The 27,273-nt window shown below is 41.3% G+C and overlaps 1 protein-coding gene across 6 annotated transcripts in view; it reads right to left on the bottom strand.

Moving 5' to 3' along the window:
- siah1 (siah E3 ubiquitin protein ligase 1) overlaps positions 1-27,273 on the bottom strand; it is a 40,823-nt gene that overhangs the window by 8,889 nt on the left and 4,661 nt on the right. For 5 of the 6 annotated variants that reach the window (XM_039809667.1, XM_039809662.1, XM_039809664.1 and 2 more), the window contains one exon: positions 1,996-2,052. In XM_039809667.1, the coding sequence (XP_039665601.1) occupies positions 1,996-2,052 (57 nt within the window). Of the gene's footprint in view, positions 1-1,995; positions 2,053-13,265; positions 13,463-27,273 lie in introns of those variants that run through there. The other variant, XM_039809661.1, reaches the window with a different exon arrangement.

Genomic DNA, 27,273 nt, shown 5'->3' with positions numbered 1-27,273 from the left:
CATCAGATTGCTGAGGTTTGTAATAGGCTACTCGGGGAATTTATGGATTTAGTTTTAATCCAGATTTGTGTGCTGAATCCCTGTTTCCGACATGCCGTTTTGTAACATGGGCTAACAAGGCGCAGCACCGTATATTTTACAATTAGAGCAGGTCATTTCACAGTTTTTGAATTGGTCTGAAACTTGTCTTTCGACTGCCACTTCTTAGTAACATTACCGGTCTGATAAATGTTTTAGACACACTGCTGTTTGCACTTGTCTTTCAAGTTCCAGTGATTTCCTTGAATGGGTTCCACACGTGGACGTATACGTTTTACCCAGGAGGTCCCATTCATGTTTTCATGCAGTGCTTCCGGGAAGTCGTCCCACATTCCGCACGTGACTCCGCACTGGTGCAGTTGTTGGCTGAATCTTATGAGACAATGCAGTTATTTGTGCTGGAATTTTCCGCATTATAAGTGCTGGATTTGCGGGGATCGATTTTTTTTAAAAAGTACGCCAAGAAATGACGCAAAATCCAGCACTGAAATTCAGGCCCTGAGTAATCCTGAATATTTCTAAATGTATGGTATTTATATAAAAATAACTACAACTTACCCATAGCATGCACTTAAATGTGTCGTGTATGTCCATGTTAGGAAAATAATGTAAATCCTTTTGCTAAAACTGGACTAGTCATTTTTGTAAGAGTTGAGGCTCACTGCCAGCGGTGTGTGTCTGCGTGAAACACTGCAGTGCCGTCTTCATGAAATGTGCGACCGCTCGAGATGACAAGTGTGAGTGGACCTCAGAGAGAAATGTGGCAATCTGCCAAGCTGGACTGGCTGGATCCAAAAAAAGAAAAAAATACTTAAATTGTAACAAAAAGATACATTCCCTCTTTAAATTGGTGAAAGCAGCCTAGAAAACGATACATGGTTTACAGTTAATACAACTTGAAAAAAAAAAAAAAAAAAACTGCTGCTCAGTCAGCAGAATTCCTGTATGGCTAAACACACTTCACTGAAATAGAACACCACTAGACCTCAACCAGGAGGCCAGGAAAGGGGGGGGGGGGTTAAGTGTTGTAGTCTCTCAGAGTTGAGAAATGTTTGAGCTGCCACACCCAGTCCTTGTAGGAGTGAATTAATTTATTGTTTTAATGTACTGTAATTCAACTATGAGGGTTTCATCTGTTTAGAGGTTATATTGATATCCACTTAAAATTTGAATTCTGATGAGATGGTCAGTCCCTGATTATCACTGGTGCACAGCAATGTTTGAAAAAGCCAGCTCAGTTGCGATTGATGTGATTAACGCATTGCTCCCGATTGGCTGAGCTATGGAAACACTTTTGGGATTTGGGCACGCCACCAACAGCAGAACCGGTGATAGTATAATGGCTGTAAGAACAATATAAACAAGTTCTATTCACTTTAAGAAAATATTAAATAGTTTTGTTAGTGGTTTAACGTTATATTTAAACATTACTACTATCCCTAATCCTAAATCTTGCCTGGCTAACTATTGCCTACAATAGCTAGTTGGCTACATCAAGTAGCAACAAGCCCAGCTAAAGAGATCCAGTGGGGGGGATAAACATAGTATCGCTTTTTCAGTTGGCACACTGGGAGCTAAGAAGTGACCATAACAATAAATGGATAGAAAGATCGTCATCGTAATAACGCGCATCAGTGTGGCCATAAACACGCAGCTCAGGAGACATCCTCCGGAGCAGTGGGGAGTAGAGAGAAGGACAGTTAGACCCAGCGGGTCAGCGGACTGCAATGTAACGATAAAAAGGGAAAAGGAGTGAACAGAAACATGTTGCACATCTCTCTCCGTGTTGGAGAAAGAGTAAATGGTGCTACATGTTGCCTAAATGGAGCAAACGTTTGTCACAAATTTGTCAACAGAAAAGGCTGCTGGAACCATTTTTCATCAAATACAACAGAAGATGGACAGGGGAGACCGATGAAGAGGGTGGGAAAGACACCAACAGAAACAAATACCAACCTTCGTCCATAAGATTTCCAAATAAGGCTTTCGTCTTCTCTTGAAATGTTGGGACCTCTGAAAAAGAGAAAAAAAACAAAGAACAAAACAGAAGGTAAACAACATGACTTTGGGGACAGAGCTAGAAAGTAGTGTGAGAATCATACCAACTAATCACACCACAACAGTACACCTGCAATAACCATGAAGTAACAGCGAGCAAAATACTCCTGTCAGCGAATGAAGAAGTTAGTAGGTTAGGCCTGGTTCTGTCATTTCTGACAGTGGGTATTACACATGCCCCGAGTCAGTTCACATATGAAGCAGATCTGATTTACACAATGACAGTCTAATGTTTAAAGTAACCATCTCTGCTGTGCCAACAGGCTGTAAGAGACCAGTAAAAAAGGCCCTACCCATCTTGTGCACCTCCATAGACTATGCAAAGCTCATTCAAGGCATTTAAGGCACTTACTGCGCTGTTAATGCAATGTACATTAGACTAGACTTTTGAAAGCATTCCTAATGTGCTGTCTCTGTTGGCTCCACACTGGTTTCCCATATTTCACACAGCAGATAAAGCTCCACCCGCGAGTTAAACTTTGTGGCTCCTACAGTATGCGGCTGATGCATCACTTTCCAGAAGTGATCGAACAGCTGGCTGAACGCCGTTTCCTACGCCGATATTAATGAGATTTTAACTAATTTACTATCAGAACTTAGAGGTTATATAAAAAAATAAAAATCTCTAGAATCTTGGCCCTACTGTGCATTTTCAGATGTTTCTGGTGGAGCAGCAAGCCCGCCTGCTGAGCCCCGTATATGAGCACGAGTAACGAGTGAATTGTAATCCTTTAAATCCTTAAATACAAAACTAGTTTGCCGTCTTTCCCATGGATCGGACATTTTATGGGCTATGCTTCTTTCGGACTTCTGTAAATTGAATAATTAGCTGCTGTAATATCGGCGATACAAAAATAGTAGCCCAACCCTAGTTCATATGCTCACTTTTGACCACATAGCTGCAATCAGCCCAAGAAGATATCATCCAGTCCTTAGTGTATTGTATATCTGTCATTTAAATACATTTACAAAGCAATGTTATTTAGCTATGTTTTAGCAAAATACCCATCACCACTTTTGCAGCCACTGAAACCATAGCAACATAGTAACGTAGTATACCAGCTGCAGAGAAGCTGTTCTCCACTGAAACAATAATAAACAGAGTCATTATTTTACGTGAAAAATACACCTACACTGCTTCAACAACCGTGACAGAGCCCTGAAATACCTGTAATGGGATAAGAGATCACTTCTGAAGTGGTAAACACAATCAGGATACTTCTAAATTCACTCTGGCCCTGGTTTCAAATGCACACGTAGTCAACAGTATTAAGATCACATGTTACAAGGTTTCGACATTTTGGACACAATTAAACACAACATGTCAGTGTGTACACCATAAACAGAAAGAGATCACCAGCTTCGTCTCTCCACTTGCAACACCGTTTTTTAAAACAACACAGCAGGCAAACCTAGCAGACAGAAAGTATATTTTCTAAACAGTGTGTACCTGCATGTCATCTTTAGTCAATTTGTTGTTGGAAAAACGGAAAAGATAACCGGGCATTCCTTTAAGAAGCGCTGTGACATTCCCTCAGTTATTAAGAGTCACACAAATGGTCAAATCATGTGACCGAGGCAGTGATGCAAGCAAGGTGGAGCCAATGTAAACAATACACAATGTATAAGCTATACTTGTTTTACATAATGACAGGGCATCCTCATAGAAAGACGTAGAGTTTCCAATTTAGGAACGCTAAAAAGGCATCTGTGCCATATAGATGGATTAATCCAACTTCAGCAGATTATTCGGTGATTTATGCACCACAAATGGCAAACCAATGCTTGCCAACACATGCCAAACGTGTTGCACTCAGACTGTATATTAAACGGACAGAGCATGTGTGACGTCACCCACTGGTTTGTGGAGATCGGCTATGAGTCGCCGAGTTTGCCGTTACGAGCGCAGCCGTCCTGGTCGCGGATGTGACGATTTTAGACGAGAGGGAGGAGTGAGGGAGGAGCCCTTACACTCTACGTTACACACTTTCACTGGCAATCACATCATAGCCACACACTGAAACACCCCTTGCTTTATCGCCGATTTTAAAATCAACGAGACTAAAATTCTAAAAATAATTCTGTGTTGCAGAAGATTTTAAACTAGCGATTGAGACCATAAACTCTTCATGAGAATATTTACCGAGGTAACAAATCAAGTGAGAAGTGGGTCACTTTCTCATAGACTTCTACAGAAACCAAACTCCTTTTGCAACCGCACGTGTCGCCCCCTGCTGGAATTCAGATAGTATGCAGGTTTAAGGCACTTCCGCATTTGTAGCACTTCGCCGAACCGGATGCTTTGTCCATTAAAATTATACACAGTCTATGGTTGCACTGGGAAGGCAGTAAGTCCAGCTCTATTGTTTCATTGGTTATCAACACTGTCTAGGCAAAAAAAAAAAAATCTTCCAGTGGTTCAAGCTGCATTATAACATACGAGTGTTTTTTTAAGAAGAAACATATTTGCTTTATCTATGTTGAATCCAATAAACACAATGGCTTCAAGCAGTTTTAGTACAATATCTTTACTAGGGCAGGGCAAGTTAACGGGTTCTCATTAATTAACGCAATTATTTTATTGCGCATTAACGCAGTTTTTATTATTTCTTTTATTATTGTAAGTCTGTTGCTCACAGGCTTTTATTTTGTAAAAGTCTGCGCTGACTGCTGTTGCACTTGCAGGAAACGGAAAAGAAAAGAATTGGCGGATAAACAAACCAACAAACATGGAGAAGGGTACGGAACTTTTGCATGGCCATTTTCATTTTAAAAAGTTCTTCCAGACGGCGCAGTCGACAGAAACAAAGTTATTTGTAACCACTGCAAAGTTGAATTTTGTTATCACCGGAGTACTTCCAGTCCGAAAGGTTACCTAAATGCAATACACACCGTTGATACCAGCAAATCATTCAACGAAACAAACAGTGGCGCAAGGCTTCGGCAGACTACGTTAGATGCAGCGTGTGGGAGAAGTATAGATTAACAAATGCCATAGCGAAGCTGATAGCTACACAGTGCAGGCCCATTAGTGTTGTGGAGGACGGCAGTCTGAGAAACGCAACAAATGACGGCAGGTATGAGATTCCCTCAAGACGCACCATCACAAGAAGAATACACGTGTTGTATGAAAAAGGAGAGGACCGCAAAAGCGACACCTTTACAACGTGTTACTCTCACTGGGGACTACTGGACATCACTGGGTAACCATAATTACCTCGGAGTTGCAGTGCATTATATTGATGAACAGTGGGCGCTGCAGTCACATGCTCTGACTGCAATGAAAACAGAGAGACATTATGCTGAAACATTTGGGCTTCACCTCACTCTAACAGGGACATTTGGTACTGAACATAGACTGGTTATGAGTAGGGCTGAAACGATTCCTTGATTAACTCGAATAATTCGATTACAAAAAAATCCTTGATACAAAAGGACTTGCCTCGAAGCTTCGTTAAATCAATGTTACCAACGTTGTATCGCTGACGGACGGTGTTTCCGCACGGAACATTATTACTGTCGCACAGACACGGCTCAGTCTGCTGCTGGCGACCTATGCTGGCGACACTGTCTATGTGCTTTGATTACATTGTTTAAGTTGAGATTTACACAAAATATTTTATGTAACGGCTACTGTATAAACAAAATGCTGACGTTAAGAGTTTGCAAAACAAATGTTATGGCAGAACATTTTAAATAAAAATTGTAAAATACACTACTTTTTAATTCATTATTGGATTTTGCGTATAACAATGCGATTAATCAGGGAAATCATGCCCAGCCCCAATTTTTACACATCGCAAAAACTGTGTACTATGTGAGAAGTCAATAAAATCTAGTTTGAGCTAAAAGCTATAGTGCATCTTATATTAATAAAGATCCGTTACAGTCAAGCAAATGCAAAGGGAGTTGAGACAAAGCTAATTAAGCTCCACAAAACTCCCTCTGTATGGCTATGTTCAGATAATGGTGTAGTCCGGCGACATCTGCGCGCAGGAACTTGAGTGATTTGCTTTACGTCACTGTTGAGAAAGAACATCAGCGTTCAGCTTTGCAAAGTTTGCAAAATACGTTTTTTAAAACTTTAAAACAAATGCAGTGTCCGACATCAATTCACAAAAAAAATAAAATAACTATCGTTCATTATCGTTTGAGGTAAAATGTGCAATTAATCATGATTTTGATTTTAGGTCATATCGTGCAGCCCTACTATTTACCTCATCAAAAAACAAATAGTGCGTGTGTTTGGAGTGTTGTGAGCTCCTCTTTCTGGCTCGCTCATCACTCATCACTTTCCACACCGGGTGTTAGATACTTAGTAGATACTCCAAAGCCTACTTTTTCAGTGGAAGTATAATCACCTTTGACATGATTGTTGTTGTTCAAATAAGCACCGTTCAAATAAAAAGTTACTGAACTAAAATAAAACCGCAGATTGTAGTTTCTGTATTTATTAGGGGTGGTAATCACCAGAGGCCTCACGATACGATATCCTCACGATACGATATTATTGCCGTTTTAAACATTTTGCAATATTCTGCGATATATTGCAATTTACGACCTTCCCCCCCGCCCCCGACTTCAAATTTTTCCCAATTTCAAATGATGTCCCCAAAAGGAAAATTTTGTCAACATCTGTTTTATCTAAAAAGATAAATTTATGTCTGTTCATCTCACTTCAATTTTATTGCTGCAAAATGGGATTGTCAAGCAGACAGACTGACCAACACATATATCATAAAAGATCGATACTTGGCCTCTGTGTATCGATACAGCATTGCCATGAAAAAATATCGTGATATTGATTTTTTTCCACCCCACCCCTAGTATTTATTACTAAAGCATTCATCAGCAATACAGTAAAAATGGGGAAAATGTAAAAAAATTGCCTTGCAGGTCGATTTACGGTGTGCGCCCCTACATTTAAAAAAATATAAATAAATTAAAAAAAATAGTCTGGAGCCCTGCACAGTGCACAGCTGTTTGGGCGGGGCTATATTTTGTTTGGTGTATTTGAAGAGTTTCTCCATTCTCAGCGGAGAGGGATGACCTAGCGATGCAGTCTTTCAGGGTTTACACCAGAGCTGTATAGTAACGAAGTAGAACTACTTCACTACTCTACTTAAGTAAGTACTAAAAAGGCTGTATCTGTACTCTACTGGAGCATTATTTTTTTCTCTTACTTCCACTTTTACTTGAGTACATATTTTCGATGAATAAAATACTTTTACTCAGATACATTTTTTTTTATGTGCCGCATCGTTACTGTTGTGAATCCCTTGCGCTACGGAGACTGTGCAAGTTACAGTGTGTGTAGTTACGGCTACGTTAGTTACGGCTACGTTAGTTACGGCTACGTTAGTTACGATAATTATGTAAATTACGTAAGAAATCCCAGAGATTGCATCGGGTTTCTTTTTATTATGGCAGTCGCCAGTTCAGAAGTCAGAGACGATTTAAGTTTGTATTCTTTCTATTTAGCCATTGTTGCAGCAGAGTAATTTATTCCCGAGTTGTTTCAGTCTGCAGGGAGTAGTGAATGTTAACGGTCTGACCCTGTGATGTGAAGCTGCTAGTTTATCTGTAGGTTGCTAGCTTGCTAACTTTCCTGTACATCACACACGTTACTAGCTAGTGGCGGGGGTCATAATCTTATTTTACCCACAAAGAATTGGCTAACGTTTTAGACCAAGCATTAGCAACTTGTCAACCAGCACCTTTATAGTAGGCTAACCTTAAGCTGGATCGATCGATATTGAAATCAATCAATATCAATAAATAAGGTCTCTGTTGTATTACTGTGTTGCAAAGTGGCATGTAATCAATGACAAAACGATGCCATGTGGTGGGAAAAAAAACACGTATTGTGAGTTACAAATCGTCACAGCCCTAATAAATTATGCATATTTATCTAGTCATTAAAAGGAAATTTCAACAGGCTGGACGAGGCCAGCTCTGTAGACCTGTATAGGTCCTGCGACCACCTGCGACTGTTTGGTTTCCGTTGCAACGAGTTCTGCGAGGCCGGCGTGCCCTGCGTGTGCCTCATTTGCACGGAATCTGTTGCGATTGTCAAAAGCAGAAATATTAAAAACGCCACTATGTGAAACTAGACACAGACACTTTGAGGCAACTTACCCACAGTAGTCTGAGGTGAGGACGTGGAAAATCAATGTCCTCAAAGCCTAGATTTCAGCAATCTACACAAGTCCTGCCTCACTCTCTCACAGTGCAACACGGGCACCCTAGGTGTCACGGCTCTTACAACACATACCAAAGGGGAAGACCATCAGGCCATAAAAGAAATGTTGACAGAGGGTTCAGCCTGAAAAATGTCAATGTGTCTGATCTTATGGATCGGATTTGTGATTCATTTTTAACCTAAGAAGTTTGTGCTTCCATCTTTAAGCAAATATTACGCTAAGGTCAGCCTAAAAGAGCACTTTATTTAGTTTTCCTTTGAGGTTTTATTCTTTTTGGACTGAAATAAATATTTACAAAGCAAATTTAGATAAGATTATGGCACTTTGTTTTTCATTTCATCAGCCGGTTTGAGTTTAATGATTTTTGCATTTTACCAAAAAGTTTTAACAAAGCAGCCTGAAAGACAGAAAAGAGCAGTGTTCTATCCTTTTGTTAAGGTCCTCCCCAAAACATAAACAAAAACATAAAAGAACTTTGTAGGCTGCATTGTTAAAATAAAAATGTTGAATAAACTGATTCCTTTATTATTTGTAGGTATCGAATTGTTCGGACCTCAGCAGGGGCAGAGGGTTGACTTACTGGACCTCTTGCAATTTAAAGGGAAACTTCACCGATTAGCATTAAGCTTTGTATCAGTAGAAACCCGGTAGTATTTTTGAATGACCATGCTTCCCTCCCTCATGTCCCCCTGAGAGGGGAGATCTCTGTATTGTGAGTCTGGAAAAAAGCCTCAGATGACGCAAAATGACGATTTTTGCGTCATCTGAGGTTTTTTTGCCCAGAGGCAAAAGACTACAGCCTGTATTAGGAGCCACTTCCGCATAGCCCAAAGGGGGTTGGACTGTCGGCTTTTTCCGGAGATTGCAGAGGAAAAAACGAGTGTCAGCCATCTTGAATCCTCGCTTAGCTTCTCAGCAGGAACAGAAACTGTTCATCCCGACGGAAATTTTAGAACAACAATTATGTGCATTCAAACTACCACACACGTGTACCACCGGGATACATTGGTACAGATCGGAGAATATGAAGGACACTTTATTACAGACGCAACGCTCGACACACTACGCGAGCTTCGCCTGCATGGAGACCAGCGGTGGTGCGCCACCGCTGGTCGATTCCTGTGGCATGCTAGATTCCTGTGGCCGGTAAAGAGACCTCATCAGCGGGGAGCGTTGAACGAGTGTGCCGGTGGAAAGCTAACGCTAGCCAGCCATCTCATTCACCAATCCTGCTTGCAAGTGTCCGCTCATTAAACAAACTGGACTACATCCAACTTTAACGAAACTCCCAACGTGAGTTCAGAGACTGCTGTGCTGTGTTTTTGTTGTTGTGGAAATATTGCTGTGGACAATCCAGCCTGCTCTCTGTCACCGGGTAAGACTACTAGTGGAGGTGGGCTGTGTTACCCCGGACTGCCTGTTGCAGAAATGGGGTGATTTGTATCCAACTAACTGCTAGTGGAGTTTGTGACTGTAAAATGCCGACAATTCTAGCTACATCCCACGCAAATGTACGGCTGTGTTTATACTCACCCACCAAGAGCTAATGCTAGTAGCTATGTGTTAGCCTTCTTTTATTACATGGCTTGCTTGAATTCTAATGTAGAATGCGGTCTGTTATTTCTTGATAACAGACCGCTGCTAAGGATAACACACCGTTGCCATGCAAAAGCAGAGCGTTGCCATGGACGCAGTTCTGTTCACTCTGGAGGACAGCTATCAATCAATCCGCTGAAAGAAGTCTGGATAATTTAGCCTATCAGCTGTGGCAAAAAGTGGGGAAACGTGGAGCAACTTCTGTCCTCCAAGCAATGACCGCAGATCTGATGAGCGTCTATCGCTAGTATCTTTCTATACCGTCTATGATTGCTAGCTACGCAGTAAAAGCCGTAGGGACAACAACGCTAATTAGTTAGCTTACATTGCAACTTGTTTAACGTTAACTTACAGGTGTGTCAACATGCAGCGGCTCTGCAAAAAGGAAACGAGATGAATGAGGACATAAACGTCCACATAAATATTCCCAAAGAAGCCATTCACCGTGTCTCACTTCACCGTCAACAGAAATGTTCAGTTTACTGTAAATTAGAGCAGCCGATAGCCCGCTAGCTCACTACAACGCTTCAGCTAATGTTGTGTCAATTCCTGCAGTGATTAAAACAGCAGTATGGGTCATTTGTCCACCACGGCAGCACCCCATAAAATATACGGCTACTACCACAGCCCGTAAGGTGGTGTTGAGTAGCAAATAGACGAAGGATTGCATTACAGAGTTTTTACGTTGCTATGGACGCAGGATTCCAACCGTAGAGACGGAACGGACTATTTTCTCTAGTGGAAGCAATACAATCGTATTTAAATCAATAAACTCCCATTTAAATCAATATTTTGTCAAGTTATTAGTCAAATTATTGATTTATTTGGTAAGTAGCCATGTAATAAGCGGGATAATGTAGAGCGAGGCGGTTGTTATAGCGAATACAACCCCTTCAGGCTGATTCAAGACCTGATCAAGTCCTGATCACCCTGTCGGGGTTGTATTCGCTATAACAACCGCCTCGCTCTACATTATCCCTTACTTATTTGTATTTATTGGCTTTGTTGAATTCTAATGTAGAATGCGGTCTGTTATTTCCTGATAACAGACCGTTGCTAAGGATAACACACCGTTGCCATGCATAGCAGAGCGTTGCCATGGACACAGTTCTGTTCACTCCGGAGCTATCAATCAATCCGCTGAAAGAAGTCCGGATAATGTATCAGCTGTGGCCAAAAAAAAGCATGTTCTAAATGTGTAACACCACTTGAGCCACGGTGAAACGTTTTTTTCGTGTATATGGTTGAAATGACAATAAAACACACTTGTTGAGTTGATCGTCTCACTTTCTGTCTGTAAAGGGTAGGCGTAGCTTGGGAGTGGCCTCATACAGCAGCAAAGCAAGTGCATTCTGGGATTTGGTGTCTTTCATCCATATGAGCCAAAAACACATTTTCTGGCTTATCTCGGCCTAGAAGGCACCAATTTCAATTTTCTTTTCACATTTCTACTACATTAGTGACCCAATTTAAAGATATATTCAGCTTTCCAGCAGTGAAATTTCCCTTTAAGTTGAATACCCCTGTTCTACAGTATTGAGGAACAAAAAAAAAAAAAAAAAACTATTGCGAATCCCAAAATTGAAAAGTTAATACCAACTCAAATATCCCGATATTTTTAACCAAATAATGTTGATATTGTGGCGATATTGTAGGGTTGACAATTGGTGCTTTCACAAAATATTTACACAATGAGATTTTTAATAAATAATCAGTTATGTTGATATAATAACTATGTGGGTAAAGGCAAATAATGGAACAGCTAGAACAGTCTGGTGTGTTCAGAAAATTACATCACTCTAATGTAATGCAGCCTTTAAAACCAGGAAAAGACAACACTTTTGTTATATCAGGATATTACGATATCCAAACTTTAAGAAGATATCTAGCCTCATATATTGATACAATATTGATATATTGCCCAACCCCAATATCAACACAATGAACAAACATCCAAATACTGAATATTCAGGTCCAGCCATAGTAAATCGGTGTCACAAGTAAGGCTGCAACTAACGATTATTTTCAGTGACTACGTTTACATGCACATAATATTCCGGGTTTTGCCCTTAAGGACGATATTCCAACTAAGCTGTTTACATGGCTAATGAAAGTGCATATTTACATGTAGCCATGCACGTAATCTGAGTTAAAAACCCAGATTGAGACTCATATTTCCAATAGGCTTTATATACACATGTCCAAAGAATGCCTCTAAAAATCAAATAAGACTGGAATATCCCACGTCTTAAATCGGAAAAAGGCCTTATTCAGAACACCAAACCGGAATATGCTGTTTACATGACCTGTATCAAATTCGGGAAAATTGTCATATTTGGAATAATAGTGAATATTGGTGTGCATGTAAATGTACTCAGAGTTGATTAAATCGGTCATTTATTAGTAAATAAGTTGTTTGGTCAATAAAATTGTGAAAAATGTAGTCACTGATTCACCAAGTCCAAGATGACGTCCTTAAATGCCTTGTTTCGTCTACAATTCAAAAGATATTCAGTTTATGGTCCTACAGGAGTGAAGAAAATAGAAAATATTCACAATTAAGAAGCTGCAATCAATTTTTCCTTTCTTTAAAAAAACAAAAAAAAAACATTTATCAATTATCAAAATAGTGGGCGAGTAATTCAATAGTTGATTAACAGCTCTAATGGGCTAGTCACAAGTCTATTAACCGGTGGGAAAATGTCCTTACCATGGCATCACTAGCCTGCAGCAAGTGTCAAATTGCCTTAGACAAAAGTTATTTATTTATATTTATTTCTATATATAGATAACACTACAAAAAGATGCATATCGACATACAGACGCCCTGCAGCACTACACACAGATGAAGAATGGATACACAAAAAGGCAAATATTTCCTGAGACAGCTAATTCTACACTGAGGATAGTGAGAAATAAAACCGAAAAACACAAAGGGAGAGAAGCCAATAGGAAGGAAGGAAGGGTAGCATACAACTGAGGGAAAAGATAAGCTACAGTAGAGAGGATATGGAAGAAGACAGATGAACGGAGCACGAGCAGAGGGGGGAGAAAGAAAACTAGCTGGGCTTCTACACAAAAATGCCACTCTTTGTGCTCAACTCATAGCCCACTCTTTATACACACACACACACACACACACACACACTTTTGTTAGCCAAGCTCCCTGAACATAAAGTACCAATTTATCAACCTAACAGAGCTACGGCCGGACTGTGCACAGGAATTTACGACATTTTACAACAGCTCAGCTGCAGCTACGAGGACAGTTGCACATAACATATTAAGCTAATGAGGAGAAAAGGGTGTAATGCGTTTCCAGAAGTAAGAGCGCTTTCATGTGCATTATATTTGTAAAAGCTCATTCACCTTTAGTCCTGTGCATGCTCCTTGTGGCTACACATGAGAAGAGTCGGTACAAGGAATTCCAGGGCGGAGCTTGCAGTGCTACGCTAGCTGGCTTTGGTTTCACTTGGACCAGAGACATAGGAGTCGAGCATTCACGCAGCCCGTCAACACCATATTTCGCTGGCCTTTTCCATGGAAACCACACTGTTGCCGCTGGCCAAAACTCACCACAAAAACAGAGGATCACATCTGTGTCCAGACAAGGACAAATAGTAGCTCAATACCGGGAAAATAATAGCCCGTGAGGGGATTGGACCGGAGGACACCAGAGTGTCTATGTCCATGGAATCCAAAAAAAAAAAAAAGTCCCAAGTCCCTAAGTCACTGGAACACCAAGCAAAACTGGCATTCACCAGACCTGCCTATCCAGCCAAAATTGAACGCCAAAATAAAAAAAGAACACCACAGTGCTTTTGCTGCAGCACAGAGAAACTCACTGATTTGCTTTCTGTTAAAACTGAAAGCCTTGCACATATAGTCAACAGTGTGTGAGCAGTTTGTCAGTGTGGTCAACCTGCCACTCCCTGGCTCCTCCCAATCAGCCACTAGGAACTAAAGGCAACATGAGGGTTGAGCCAAGTCACTGCAGATTGTATTCAACACTGAATTATCATCCTGTTTAAAAAAGTTCCACAGTTGTATTTCCTGGTGCCAGATCTTTAGGGACCATTTGGCACAGCACCACTGCAGCCTTAAAAGGGTATATCCTCTTCCAAAACCATTTTCCAAACTTGCAGGTTTGTGGCACAAAAGCACAATTCCCACAGAAAAAGAAGGGCTGAATTGTATAAAATAAAAAATAAATCTTGTATGGTTTAAAAAGAGTTGCTGGAAGAATAATCCTTTGCTGGAAAACAAAGCCCTGCTCTCTCTTGCTTTCCCGGTGGAAGAGGAGAGGGTTGTAGCTCGAGAAAGGAAAAGGAGGGAAAGTCCCGAACAAAGTAACTCTCCCTCTGACTTTTTTTTTTTTTTTTTTTTTTAAGCCATGTTCTTTCTGTCCCATGGAGTGTGGTAGGTGTCACTGCTGCTGGGTGTGTTTCTCTGCAAGACTGAGAGAAGCTAAGCCGGCATCCAATGTCAGTCCAAACAGAGCATGCTCACTCACACCCTTCCCCTCTTGGCGGCTCCCTAAACAAACACATAACCCCTTCTTCTCCACGACACATCATTTCTCTTTCACACAGACTAGGACTTGATTTTTACAAATTGTGTCTGCCCCGCTACACTTCATCCTTCATGTCAGTATCACTCCATTTTCATCTCTCTGTCCCACACTTTCTTGCATGCTTCCCCTGCCCCGAGCCTGCATATTTTGCCTTCTCTTTTCCTCGATGGCCATTCTTGCTCTTGTTTTTTTTTCCCCTCTGCCCCCTCCCACCGCCCAGCTCTGTGGTGTGCAAGTCTCAGATTTCAGCCTCGTCTGGCTGGGAGGCTGCACCACCAGCTGCCCTCAGTGACACCATACCTCACTGCCTTTTCTTTTCATTCTAGCCTTCTATTGACTTCCCCTCTCAGTTTGCCACAATGTAATAGGAGTATGTATGACATTCAATAACTTCACACCGCTAATTTTGAAATATGTGTTAAAACTCTGGCAGTGTGGTGGGTTACCACCGAGATCTGACCGATTTGCGAAATTACAGATTTGACCAAAAGCCACAATGTGCAGATCAAAACAATGTGATGCATTTCTCAGATCATCATCCCTCATGATGATGAAATTGTTAACCGTTAGCCCTTTAGCATTCGGCCCCCTGTTTTTCTAGGAGCGGTAGGAGAGGGAGACAGGGAATGTTTAGGGGGAGAAGGCAGGTCAACAGTAGGGGTCACATAATTCAACTGAATTAGTCTCTTCTCTGAAGTGGCATACATCATCTGAAAACTGGGAATCTAAAGATTAACTTGAGATGCAACTCAGCCCCTTGCACCAAACCTGTGTAACTAAAAACTTGACACACAGTTTAACTATTTTTAGTACCTGAGAAATGACAAAGAAATTGTCTAAAAAAAAAAAAAACTTCAAAATACAACATTTAGACACCAAGACCTCAAGAAACAAACAATCCATGCTGTGATTTGGTATTAAAAAACTTGACAATTGGAGATTTCTGCAAGAATTGCATTTTTTGAGTAATTCTGTTCTAAAAACTACTTAGAAACCCCCTTATTATCAATATACCTAGGGAAGCCATACATCCTCTGAATGCCCTAGGTCTCTAGTTTCTGGTTGTTTCATGAGGCTGGGATTATCCTAGGATGTCACAACAGGTCAATTTATACAGTGACAAAAGTTTCCAAAAATGGTCTCACTAAATTAAAATACCTACTTTGACTAACAGCATAATATAACACATTTACAATGCATGAGAAAAACTGCATGGATATTGCCCAAACAGCATGAGATTAGCCTAAAGTGGGCATGTCTGTAAAGGGGGCACTCCTGGGTAACCCATGGAATAGGCTTGGGCGATCTCTAATATTTTCAAATCGTCCAATCGTGGTTACTAGAGACCACCGATAGGCAATCTGATGAACATGTAATTGGTCATAACATAATAAGGACATACAGAGCAGCTTTCACTTTCATCAATGAAACTGGCAACACCGGCTTGGCTGTCCTGCTTGACATGCTTCTGTGTTGCTAAGAGCTTCAGTAGCTCGTTGCAGTTATTTTTTATCATATTCTTTATTACAGCGGCGGATGGGTGACTGTCCGAAAGAAGCACAGCCCATTAGGGCTGTTATCTTGCACCCGGTGCGGCGCAAAGCTCGACCCAAGTGTCTTTGCTAGTTTAAGACCGACGCAGTTGTCAATTCCCCGTCCAGTGCCCATGTCGTTAAAATAGAAAATGCACCCGCCCATGGGCGTGCTGGTCTTACAGGGAGGTGTGTTCAGGTGAATTTTTGGCGTATTGCCATCTTGAGGAAGCGGAAAGTGATGGCGCCATTGAACAACAACAAAGGCAATAAAGCAACATTTCATTGTTATTTTAACAACCCATTAGTACCTCTCTCTCTCTCTCTCTCTCTCTCTCTCTCTCTCTCTCTCTCTCTCTCTCTCTCTCTCTCTCTCTCTCTCTCTCTCTCATATATATTACAATGTAAAATAGTATGAGGATAGGATCTGCTTTCACTTCACACACGAGAAGATCAGTTTCTTCTCCTGAAAATCTCTCCTTCCTGCTTAGCAAATCCGCCATCATAATAGCAATGCGCTAAGGTGCAAACGCGCCAGGCTTTTAAAGGGAATGGGAGCTGACACTCAGTTTGGTTTATGGGCATGTTACGCCCAAAACACACCTATGATTAATTAAAGGCACCACGTACAACCTTCTTGAACCATGCGCCTGAACCCTTTCTTTCCACCGTTAAACTAGCAAAAGTGGATTCGTACACGCCCTAAACGCACCTGCGCCAGGTGCTTCTTGCCGTGTGCTTCGATCGTTAAAATAGGGCCCCAGATGTCAGGTGCATGAAAAAGGGACGGCAAACTGCTTTGTAATTAAACGTTAAGGATTTAAAATTCACTTGTGCTGATTAACGTGGCTCAGCGGGCGGACTTACCACTCCACCAGAAAATAAACAGCAGGGCGCAGATTCTAGATATTATAGTTCTGATAGTAAGTTAGTTAAACATCGCTTTAAAAATATGCATAGGAAAACCCAATTGTTGATTAATCTAATCGCCAATGGGCACAAGCCTATTAAGGGTGGGGGAAAAGAAAAATCTACGATAGCGATATTTTCCATGGCAATACTGTATCAACACACTACACTAAGTATCGATCTTTTATATGTTGGTCAGTTGGTCTGCTTGACAATCCCATTTTGCAGCAATAAAATTCAAGTGAGATGAGCAAACAGAAATGTATCTTTTTAGATAAAACAGAAACAAACAATTTTCCTTTGGGGACATAACTTGAAATTGGGGAAAAAGGTAATACATTGCAATATATCGCAGAATATTACAATGTCACAGGACCGGCTACAGCCCCTGAAAAGTTTGACCGGGCCAGCCAGCGGGCCGTCGGAGTGGCAAAGGGATTAACTTGTTACTTGAATCATTCTAGCTGTGAAAAAATGTTCACCCCCCTCCTCGGCTCCTTTCTTTTACAGACTCCCTCTCTTGCACACACTCTGACTCCCTCCCCCTCCATAAACACAAACACAAAACTGATCTAGCCAGGAAAAGAAGCCCAAGTGAAACCAAAACATCACTGTGAGCCAGAATCTGTCTGTCAGCAGGAGATAAAGTGATAGCTAGCTTGGTGCGTACAGAAAGACTCTGGCCCCTTTCAAACGTAGCACTAAAATACACCTTGGGTGATTCAATCATAAACAGTCAAACAATTCATGGTCCACAACGCCGTCATTATAGGTGCCCATTTCGAAACCAGCACACAGTTGCACTACCTCCCTTAAAAACGGCAAAGCAGTGAATTAAAGTCCTTCACTACCCTCCTAGAACTATGCAGCATTAAGTTGGGCTTTAACGTCAATCTCTGCTAATACATCATTATGGGGCTGCAACATGATTTTCATTAATGATTACATGGCCTGCAACATTTGATAAAAAGGATGATCCAGATTTTTATTTTTTTTTATTTTTATAAAAACAACAGCCTCCTAGGCTTTGGTTTACTTAATTTGTCCCCACAAACATAGCAAGTGTGAGATGAGTAGGGGGCCAAAATCATTCTACGTTTAATAATATATCTGGTAGCACTAACATACATTTACAGTGACATCGGTGCTTGGTCCACATTAGAAAAGCTACAGGCTAGGCATGTGTAACCGGGACCGAAGACTGGACACTCTTTGCGTCAACCCAGCCTGAACTCACGGATACAGCTACTCATACGGACGTTACCCTCTGATAACGCCTGCTTTCCAGCCTGGACGGTGAACTTTACCGCTGATGAGCACGGCTCTCCCAATTTCCCCGCGTCCTGTCAGTGACTATGTTTACAAGCTGTCAATTTTCAGATTATGGTCGGGTTAAGGTCACTATTCGGGTTTCTGAAACATTCGGAATAAACCGTTTACATGCGTGAGCAGAGAGAGTTACTCCTGTATACATGGAATTTGTAATCAATTGGCAATATCCGACGTAACGGGCGACGTACGGTTAGCGTGTAGCGACTACTGGACAACCACTTAACCAACTTTTCGGTCACCTTCTTATAAATCTCACTATCTCGGTACTTTCTGCCATCAACAAAGACATATTCATGGTTTTCACCACACTAATAAAGAAATTTGTTTCCTCCTCGCTCCAAAAGTGTGGTGCTGTGCCTCGCCATGTTTACCTCTACTTCTTGTTTACTTCCGGTATACTGCGCGCAGGTTTTCTGCATTGAGACACACACACACACACACACACACAACACACACACACACACACACACACACACACACACACACACACACACACACACACACACACACACACACACACACACACACACACACACACACACACACCTATGTTTTCTGGCACATACAAGAAGTTCCTCTACTCAAAAGACCAAGATTCCTTGCGAATAGAACATGCACAGAACACAAATCAATGTTCCTTTTGATGGGGATATGCTGATACGCGTTTACATGACCAAAATTTCGGGTTAGAAAAGGGGTAACTCAGGTAGCATATTTGGGTTTTTAAAAACCGGAATATGAGCATATTCGGGTTTTTGCCGGTGTTTACATGGCCGGGTTATTGCTAATATTCCGGTTTTGAACAGGTTATTGGCTGCATGTAAACGTAGTCACTGTTTCAGTTGCTCATCCTCCTAGCAGAGAGAGAGCTGATGACTGTTCACTTGAGTTCAGTAGAGTAGACCGCTCTGCAGAGGTGTAATTGCGACTTCATGACATTCCAAAATATTCTGAAGCGGCCTGCCGCCGTTATGTGTATATAGCGGAAACACTGCAACTGCTAGCATCAACCGATAAAAATTAGCCGTGTGACGAGACACCCAGCTCACGAGACGAGACACGAGGTTGGGTTTATGAGGTCGGGACGGGATTTTAACACCATTTTAAAAACGGTCCAATGGCATGAAAATTTCACTTTGAGGTTTTTTAACACTAATCTGCGTTCCCCCAGCCTGCCTATGGTGCCCCAGTGGCTAGAAATGGTGATAGGTGTAAACCGAGCCCTGGGTGTCCTGCTCTGCCCTTTGAGAAAATGAAAGCTCAGATGGGCCGATCTGGAATCTTCTCCTTATGAGGTCATAAGGGGAAAGGTTACCTCCCCTTTCTCTGCTTTGCCCGCCCAGAGAATTTAGCCCACCCATGAGAGAGAGAGACACACATCATGGCTTTCAAACAAGCAAAGTGGCAGTTGGTCAAGACTTCAGATACAGTATTAGGGGACCACTAAGGTCTATATAAAAGCATCGAAAGAGCACCATGTTATTGTACCTTTAAAGAAAGCGTCAATGAAGAAATACAACTGAAAAATGTGTCCTTTATTCAAATCGAAAGTCACAAAATCTAAAACTTCTCTCCAGTATAACTAACAGTTGCCATTACTTATTCCATATATGGTGGAGAGCTAGTCTCTTTACTCCGAGAACCAAGGTTACAACATAACCGAGCATTTTCTGGCAGTAGTTGAGACCAAACGTTTTGTACTTTCAATTTGTCATTTTACAGTAGACAGAGAAATAAAGCTTATTTCACTATGGTTTCACAGTGATTGTGTTCTAAAGCACAAATAAATGACCAACAAACACTCAACAGATGATTTTGCGAAGACAAATGCTCTTTTCTCCTCCTCTGCATTTTAATTCATTGCAGCAGTAAACAAGGAAGTAGGCTACTCTAGAATCGATTCACGACCATTATAGGACAAAGGGAGAACATTTCTCTTTGTTTAATATCATTAAAAGTAAAGTTAGGTTTTGCTGTCCGCTTGCCGACTCATTTTAAAGGGGTGATAGAATGATTATATAGGGTATTTCACACTGTTCCTTATGGTCTCCTAATGGGGTATGTAACATTGGTTGGGCTGAAAATGGCCTGGTTGATATTTTATTGGCCCTTATGCATCCCTGTGTTTTGGCCCTATTTGTAACAAGAGCTTTTCTTCCAAATATGGTATGGTCATGAATATTTAGATGAGCTGCGCTGATTGGTTGAGCCGACTTGCCATAACGCGACATTAGAGACGCCTGATTGGTTGGAGCGAATCCCCAATACACATACATTAGAGAAGGACAGAATCTCATATTCCAGACACTGCAATGTTTCATTACCAAATTCACTTCTGAGACTTTTTAAGCGAGAAATCAACTATATAAAGCTGAAATATGGGCCGTTTTACAAAAATTGATGGCTAATTGCAAATTTGGTAAGACGGTCGGACTTTAGGAGCTCCACACAGTTTGACGAGAAAGCGGCAACCTGCTGGGCTCCATACCCAGGGCAAAGTCACCCTTTGTGGATACTGCACTACGGGCTCCGCGGCCAGCTGCCGGCATAACTAATATATTTACGGTTTGAATTTCGTCACGCCACTTATAAAACATCATTCCCCAATGTCTTATAAAGCTAACCGTTGTGTCCGATTTGATTTTAAGGCATTTTTACGGACGCGAGGCGTCTTTGTAGGACGAGCAGCTGCTTATTGCTATATGTCCCATTCATTACAATGGGGAAATACCGCAGCTAGCTAGCTACACTGTCGCCATAACTAAATTATATTTACAGTTTGAATTTCGTCACGCCACTTATACAACATCATTCCCCAATGTCTTATAAAGCTAACCGTTGTGTCCGATTTGATTTTAAGGCATTTTTATGAACGCGAGGCGTCTTTGTAGGAAAGCAGCTGCTTGCTATATGTCCCATTCATTACAATGGGGAAATACCGCAGTTAGCTAGCTACACTTTTGCCATAACTAAATTATATTTACAGTTTGAATTTCGTCACGCCACTTATACAACATCATTCCCCAATGTCTTATAAAGCTAACCGTTGTGTCCGATTTGATTTTAAGGCATTTTTATGAACGCAAGGCGTTTTTGTAGGTGGAGCAGCTGCTTGCTATATGTCCCATTAATTACAATTGAGAAATATCGCAGCTTGCTCACTTTCGCATAACTAAAGTATATTTACAGATTGAATTTCGTCACGGCATGAATATTATAGGTTCCTCAAGGTCTTACAAAGCTTAGCTAACACTTGTCCGATTTCGGATTTCAATTGAATGTATTTTTGTGAATGTCAGAGTTAGGAGGAGGCTAGCTAGCTCTCATTGATGGACTCCATCTCACCGCGGCTCTATCAATGAGACTCGCGGACAAGAGGCTTTATTCCCCCGATTGTTTCTTTAAATAACTCAACACACATACCCATTATAAGATTAACTGGAACCTGCGGGCTGCGGTAAAAGATTGCGGGCGTAACAAGCTCGCTGACACTGCGGTCAGGGCGGCGATGTAGCAACCCAGGCAGCACCAACACCGGCACTAAACTCCGACACACAGTCGGAGAAAATTTGCAATTAGCCATCCTTTTTCGTAAAGCGGCCCATATTTGAGCTTTATATGGTTTATTTCTCGCATAAAAAAGTTTCAGAAGTGAATTTTGTAATGGAATAGCAGAGATCTGCGTGACCTATCTAGACTCAGAAGACTACCTGATCTCAGGTCAGTTGTGTAGCCTATGTAAATATTGGGGCATGACTGTTCTCTTAAGGTTCCGGATTTTGAGACGCTTGCGTAAGCAACTCAGCTTTGTCGGGATTCGCCCGTTTTCAGCGGCAGTTTCAAAATATGAGATTTTCATAGTAAAGGGGTGTCAGTGGGACTTTGAGCTTCTATCTATGTCCTATTTACCCACCGAACTGTCATTATTCAACTATGACAAGGTAAAATCGGTTTTGCATTCTATCACCCCTTTAAAAAAGGGGCAGCGCCACACTGAACTGCACGCTGCAGACGTGTGTGTGTGTGCCTCGGCCGAGAGAGAGCACGCGCAGTGGCACTGTAATGTTGTGATTTACAGGTAGCTTTTTTTCCTTCCACTTTCGCTCTGCAATTTAGACTCGTTCAATTTAAAGAGAAGACCGGAGGCACACTGCTGCTCTCCCTCGGCTCTATTCTCTTCACTATCGTTACACTACATCTGTTCCCATTATCATTAGACAATATATAAAAAAAAATAAAAAAAACTTAATGCAGTCAGAAATCCAGCAGCACAGAAAATATCGGCACAAAGAGAACCCGCTGGGACACACACACACACACACACACACACACACACACACACACAAAAAACAAACACACACACACACACACACACACACACACACACACACACACACACACACACACACACACACACACACACACACACACACACACACACACTTAAAGGGGCAGGGCAGCAGATACAACAATGAGCCATCTGGACCAAGCAGCAGTTCATCACCAGGGACACAAACACTTCAGAGTGAGAGACAAATTATTTACATCTTCAACACACTTTGGCGGTGCAAGTGTCTGAAGGTTCTCATGCTAATAAAGCATTACCGAGTTGAAAATAAGGGAGTAAGAGAAACAAGACAAGTGAGATGTTAAAAGCTCGCCTTGGTGGGGAGGTTGCAAAACATGCTAGAATAGAGTAGGGCTGGGCGATATGGAGAATATCAGATATCACGATATTCTTGACCAAATACCACAATAGCGATATTGCGGCGATATTCTAGGGTTGACAATTGGTGCTTTAACAAAATATGTTCAAACTTAGATTTTAAATAAATAATCATCACAGGGCTCCAGACTAACTTTTTTCACTAGGAGCACAGTGGCCCCCTACTGAAAATTTTAGGGGCGCAACCAGAAAATTTAGGGGCACACACCGTAAATCAACATGCTAACCAAAGATTCACATTTCTACTAATTTCCACTGTATTACTAATAAATACTTTGATAATAGATGCAGAAATTACAATGTGCGGTTTCAAATTCAGTGTCACTTTTGAAGATTCAACATAGAAGGCACTATTGCGGTCATGACAGTAAACTAAATATTTAAAAAATATACCAACTCTGGTCTACAACTACAATGAATTCACCTTAAAATTAAACATGCATTGTTTAGGCTACTACCCTTAGGGTTGGGTACCTTTCGCATCTGAACCAATATTGGTACAGATACCTGAAATTATAACGGTATATTTTTTCGGTACTTTCCCTTTGTAAGTACAAAACAATTATTCCAGTTGTAAAAATAATTCCAAACCTATTTATCCTATGTAGTTAGAACATTATATATTTTATTAGAATATGTTACACTCTAAAGAAATTAAAAAATAAAACCCCTCCCTCTCTCCTCCCAAACCCATCCCTAAAACCTATTAAATTGAATAATTATTAATTTCTTACTCACTGTAACTTGTTTAGCCTGTTGTATTTTCATCATGACCGTTTTTAATTGCTCTTTAATGTTTCATGTAAAGCACTTTGAATTGCTTTGTTGCTGAAAGGTGCTGTAGAAATAAAGTTGCCTTACAACCTCAGCCTGTCAGTCAGTCACCAGGGAACAGTTGCACACTGTTGAGCCTGCTGCTTGTCTCAGAGGAAGTGTAACGTCAACAGCACCGTGACTGTTTTTAATATTATATAGCAGCAAACGCTGTCTGTGTGAAGTTTTTAAAAACTAAGCATAACTGAAACCACTTTATCGGCATCACTCACTGTGACTTCAACAAAACTCTGCGAGTGTGTGTGTTTGTGTCGGAGCACCGCTCTGTTAATTATCAGAGAGGACAGATAAGCTTGCGCTTACGCGCTCAGGTACCTACGTTTCGACATTTAATGTGTAAAAAAAGGGGGCAAATTTACTGGTCGCACATGTGCGACTGGATGTAAAATTCAGTCGCACACTCTGAAATTTTGGTCGCAAAATGCGACCATTTGGTCGCAGTCTGGAGCCCTGCATCAGTGTGGACATAATGTCAAAGTGGGGAAAAGGCAAATAATAGAAGAGCTAGAACAGTGAGGCAAGTTCAGAAAAGTACATCACTTTACTGTAATGCAGCCTTTAAAACCAGGATAAGACAACACTTGTGTCATATCACCATATTACAATATCCAAAATCTAAGACAATATCTAGTCTCATATCACGATATCGATACAATATCGATATATCGCCCAGCCCTAGGATAGAGTTGAGCAAAAGCCCACATTTCCACATGAAATGACTGCTGCCGTTACTTCCATCGACAGTCCGGCTTGTACCAATAGTGTGTTCCATTTACCTCGGAAGCTAGGGCTGGGAATCGTTCAGAATCTTTCGATCCGGTGCCAATTTCGATACCTCAGTTTCGATACCGATTCCTAACGATACTTTTTTCGATACCATATGTTTTAAAATCCATTTCAACATCAACAAAAATACATTAAACACAAAGCTTTTATTTTCCACCTTAATTGTGAATCAAAACAGAAAAACTGCTCACTCAGAATAACATTAATAAAAGTGCCTTGCCACTAGTCAGTCAGTCATCAGGGCAGAGAAACCACCGTTGTGGCTGCTTGTAAGAGGAAGTGTAACGTCAACAGCACCGCGACCGCTTTTTTTTCGATACCATGAAAGTATCGACGTTGGGTACCCAGCCCTATCGGAAGCCGAAGCTGGGAATGACGTCGCAGCCGAGTTGAATGCGTTCCATTTACAAGCCAAATTTTCAATGTTTTCATTAGCTCTAGCCAGGTTAACCATTGTTAGCAATACCAGCTTTTTTTGCCCCCCAAATTAGACTTTTTAATATTGAATATCTGCGAGTCCTGATCAGATACTTGTAGTTGCTCAGATAATAGAGCTGCACTGCGTTTTTGTTTACAAAAATAACTATGTAAACAAAACTAAAAAGGTCTTACGCTTAATACATTTAACTTAGTGCAGCAAATTAGTCTTTTCTCTCTCAACACCAAAACCGTTCTCTTTAGGATCCCAGCAAACCCCCAACCAAAGAATAAACAAAACAGTCTCAAGTTAACCACTGCACAACAAAAAATTAATAGCGCTTAATAGTCAATCTTTGACTTTCTTCTTGCGTTAACCGATGTCTGCTCCAGGGAATAAACAGCCTGCAAGCGCGTTTTCCTGGTGGAATCACGGAAGAAGTGTGGAGAATTAGAGAAATCTGCATCTATAAATAACCGATGACCAAGAAAGAGTGACTTTTTACTCGCTGGCAAGCTACGAGACACTCTGACGGACACCGGCGATTGGATCTTGGTTGGTTTGAAAGTGCCGGCATCCAGGCAGTCTGGCCGGCAGATTTTGTACCGCCTCATGCGTGAGGCGAGCATGGCTGGTCGTCATAGCGACGGCGCAGGAAACTTTTCACGTCAACTTTTGGTATTCGCTTGGAACCTCGACGGAGGTGATACTAAAAATAAATAAATAAATAAAAAAAGTACATGCCAGCAGGTACCAGGGACTTTTCATAATGGAAAACTAAAAAAGGAGAGTAGAGTCTAGGCGAGCAGAGCAGGTACCATGTAACGGAAAAAACGCAATATGTATTCAAACTAAAAGGACATTTTGTCAGCTAAGAGTGCCGGAATATAATAAATGTAACAGATGTTGACGTTTCCCTTCAGGGACATAATTTGAGGTTGGAAAAAAGGTAACACATTGTAATATATCGTAGGATATTGCAATATGTTTAAAAACAGGGCTGCACAATTAATCTCAATTTTATTGAAATCGCAACATGAACTAGTGCAATGTCCAAATCGCTGGGGGGGCGCAATATTTGTTAAGGCAGAATGTGTCAAAAAAAAAAAAAAAAAAACACATTCTAAATTAAAGTATTGTGGTTCTGCAGAGACATCCCGGCCTACAATTCGTATCCTACAGTCTAAAGAATGAAAAAAAAATATCAATGATCAATGATCAAAATATCATGATCATGCCCCAATATCGTGAATTATAACACAATATCAGTCAAAATAATTGCAAATGGATATTTTCCTAATATTGTGCAGCCCCAGTTTGAAATTGCAATATCATCGTATCGTGGGGCCTCTGGTGATTTCCACCCCTATAAGGTGGTAATGTTGTAGGCTTCTTTTGCGTCTGCAGTCACATCTTCAGCTTACTGTACGTACACACCGCCGCCGACTTGAGCTTCTAAAGATACCGGAAGTCATTAAATTGTCAATGGAAGCTGGCTTCTCTCAGCTGCAAGAAGCGGCAAATCTGTCAGCGTCGCGTTTGAGCGTCCAGAGCATCAATCAGAAAGTTGAACTTTGGCAGCAACCAATCGGAATATAGACGTCCGTCGCACTGGCTGATCCCAGAGAAACATACGATGTAAACTTTTGTTCCTACCAAGACATTAGTTCCATGAAAATGGAGGAAAAGCTCATAATCGCCGTTGCTGGGTTCCCCTATCATTTATGATATGACATTGTTTGCGTATAGGGACCAGTTAACGTTACCTGCCGGTCACATGGTCTCTAAACTGTCCGTTCACAGTGAAGTCCTGCACGGATCAACAGCTGGCGGCTGCTCGCTTTGCCTGCATTCTGCTGCGGTTCAGAGGCTAACGAGCGAGCTAACTGCTAACAGACACCGCCGCAATTATTTATTTATATATATATAATTTTATTATATAATTTATATATGCAATTTATAAAAAGGTTTCTAGTGTCAATGTATTGGCCGTGCAGTGGCTGCTTGTGCTTTTTCTTCCATCATGTGTTGAACATGATCGAAGAATGCTGCTACGTCAGAGCGGCCAAAGCGTCAATAAGCTTCCCCGTACTTTTTGACAGGGCGGCCAGAGCTTCTTTGCAGCTCAAGTCGGCGGCGATGTGTACGTACAGTTAGCAGCTCGTTGACATGGAGAAGCCACACAGAGCTGGGACATCAGGGCAGAGGCAAAACTCAACTCTAAACACCAAAAAAAGCCACACACCCCTTGTGTTTTAACAAGCAGA

Source organism: Perca fluviatilis, chromosome 8 (assembly GCF_010015445.1).
Source record: "Perca fluviatilis chromosome 8, GENO_Pfluv_1.0, whole genome shotgun sequence".
Lineage (NCBI taxonomy): Eukaryota > Metazoa > Chordata > Actinopteri > Perciformes > Percidae > Perca > Perca fluviatilis.
This window is presented reverse-complemented; position numbering and strand designations above follow the sequence as displayed.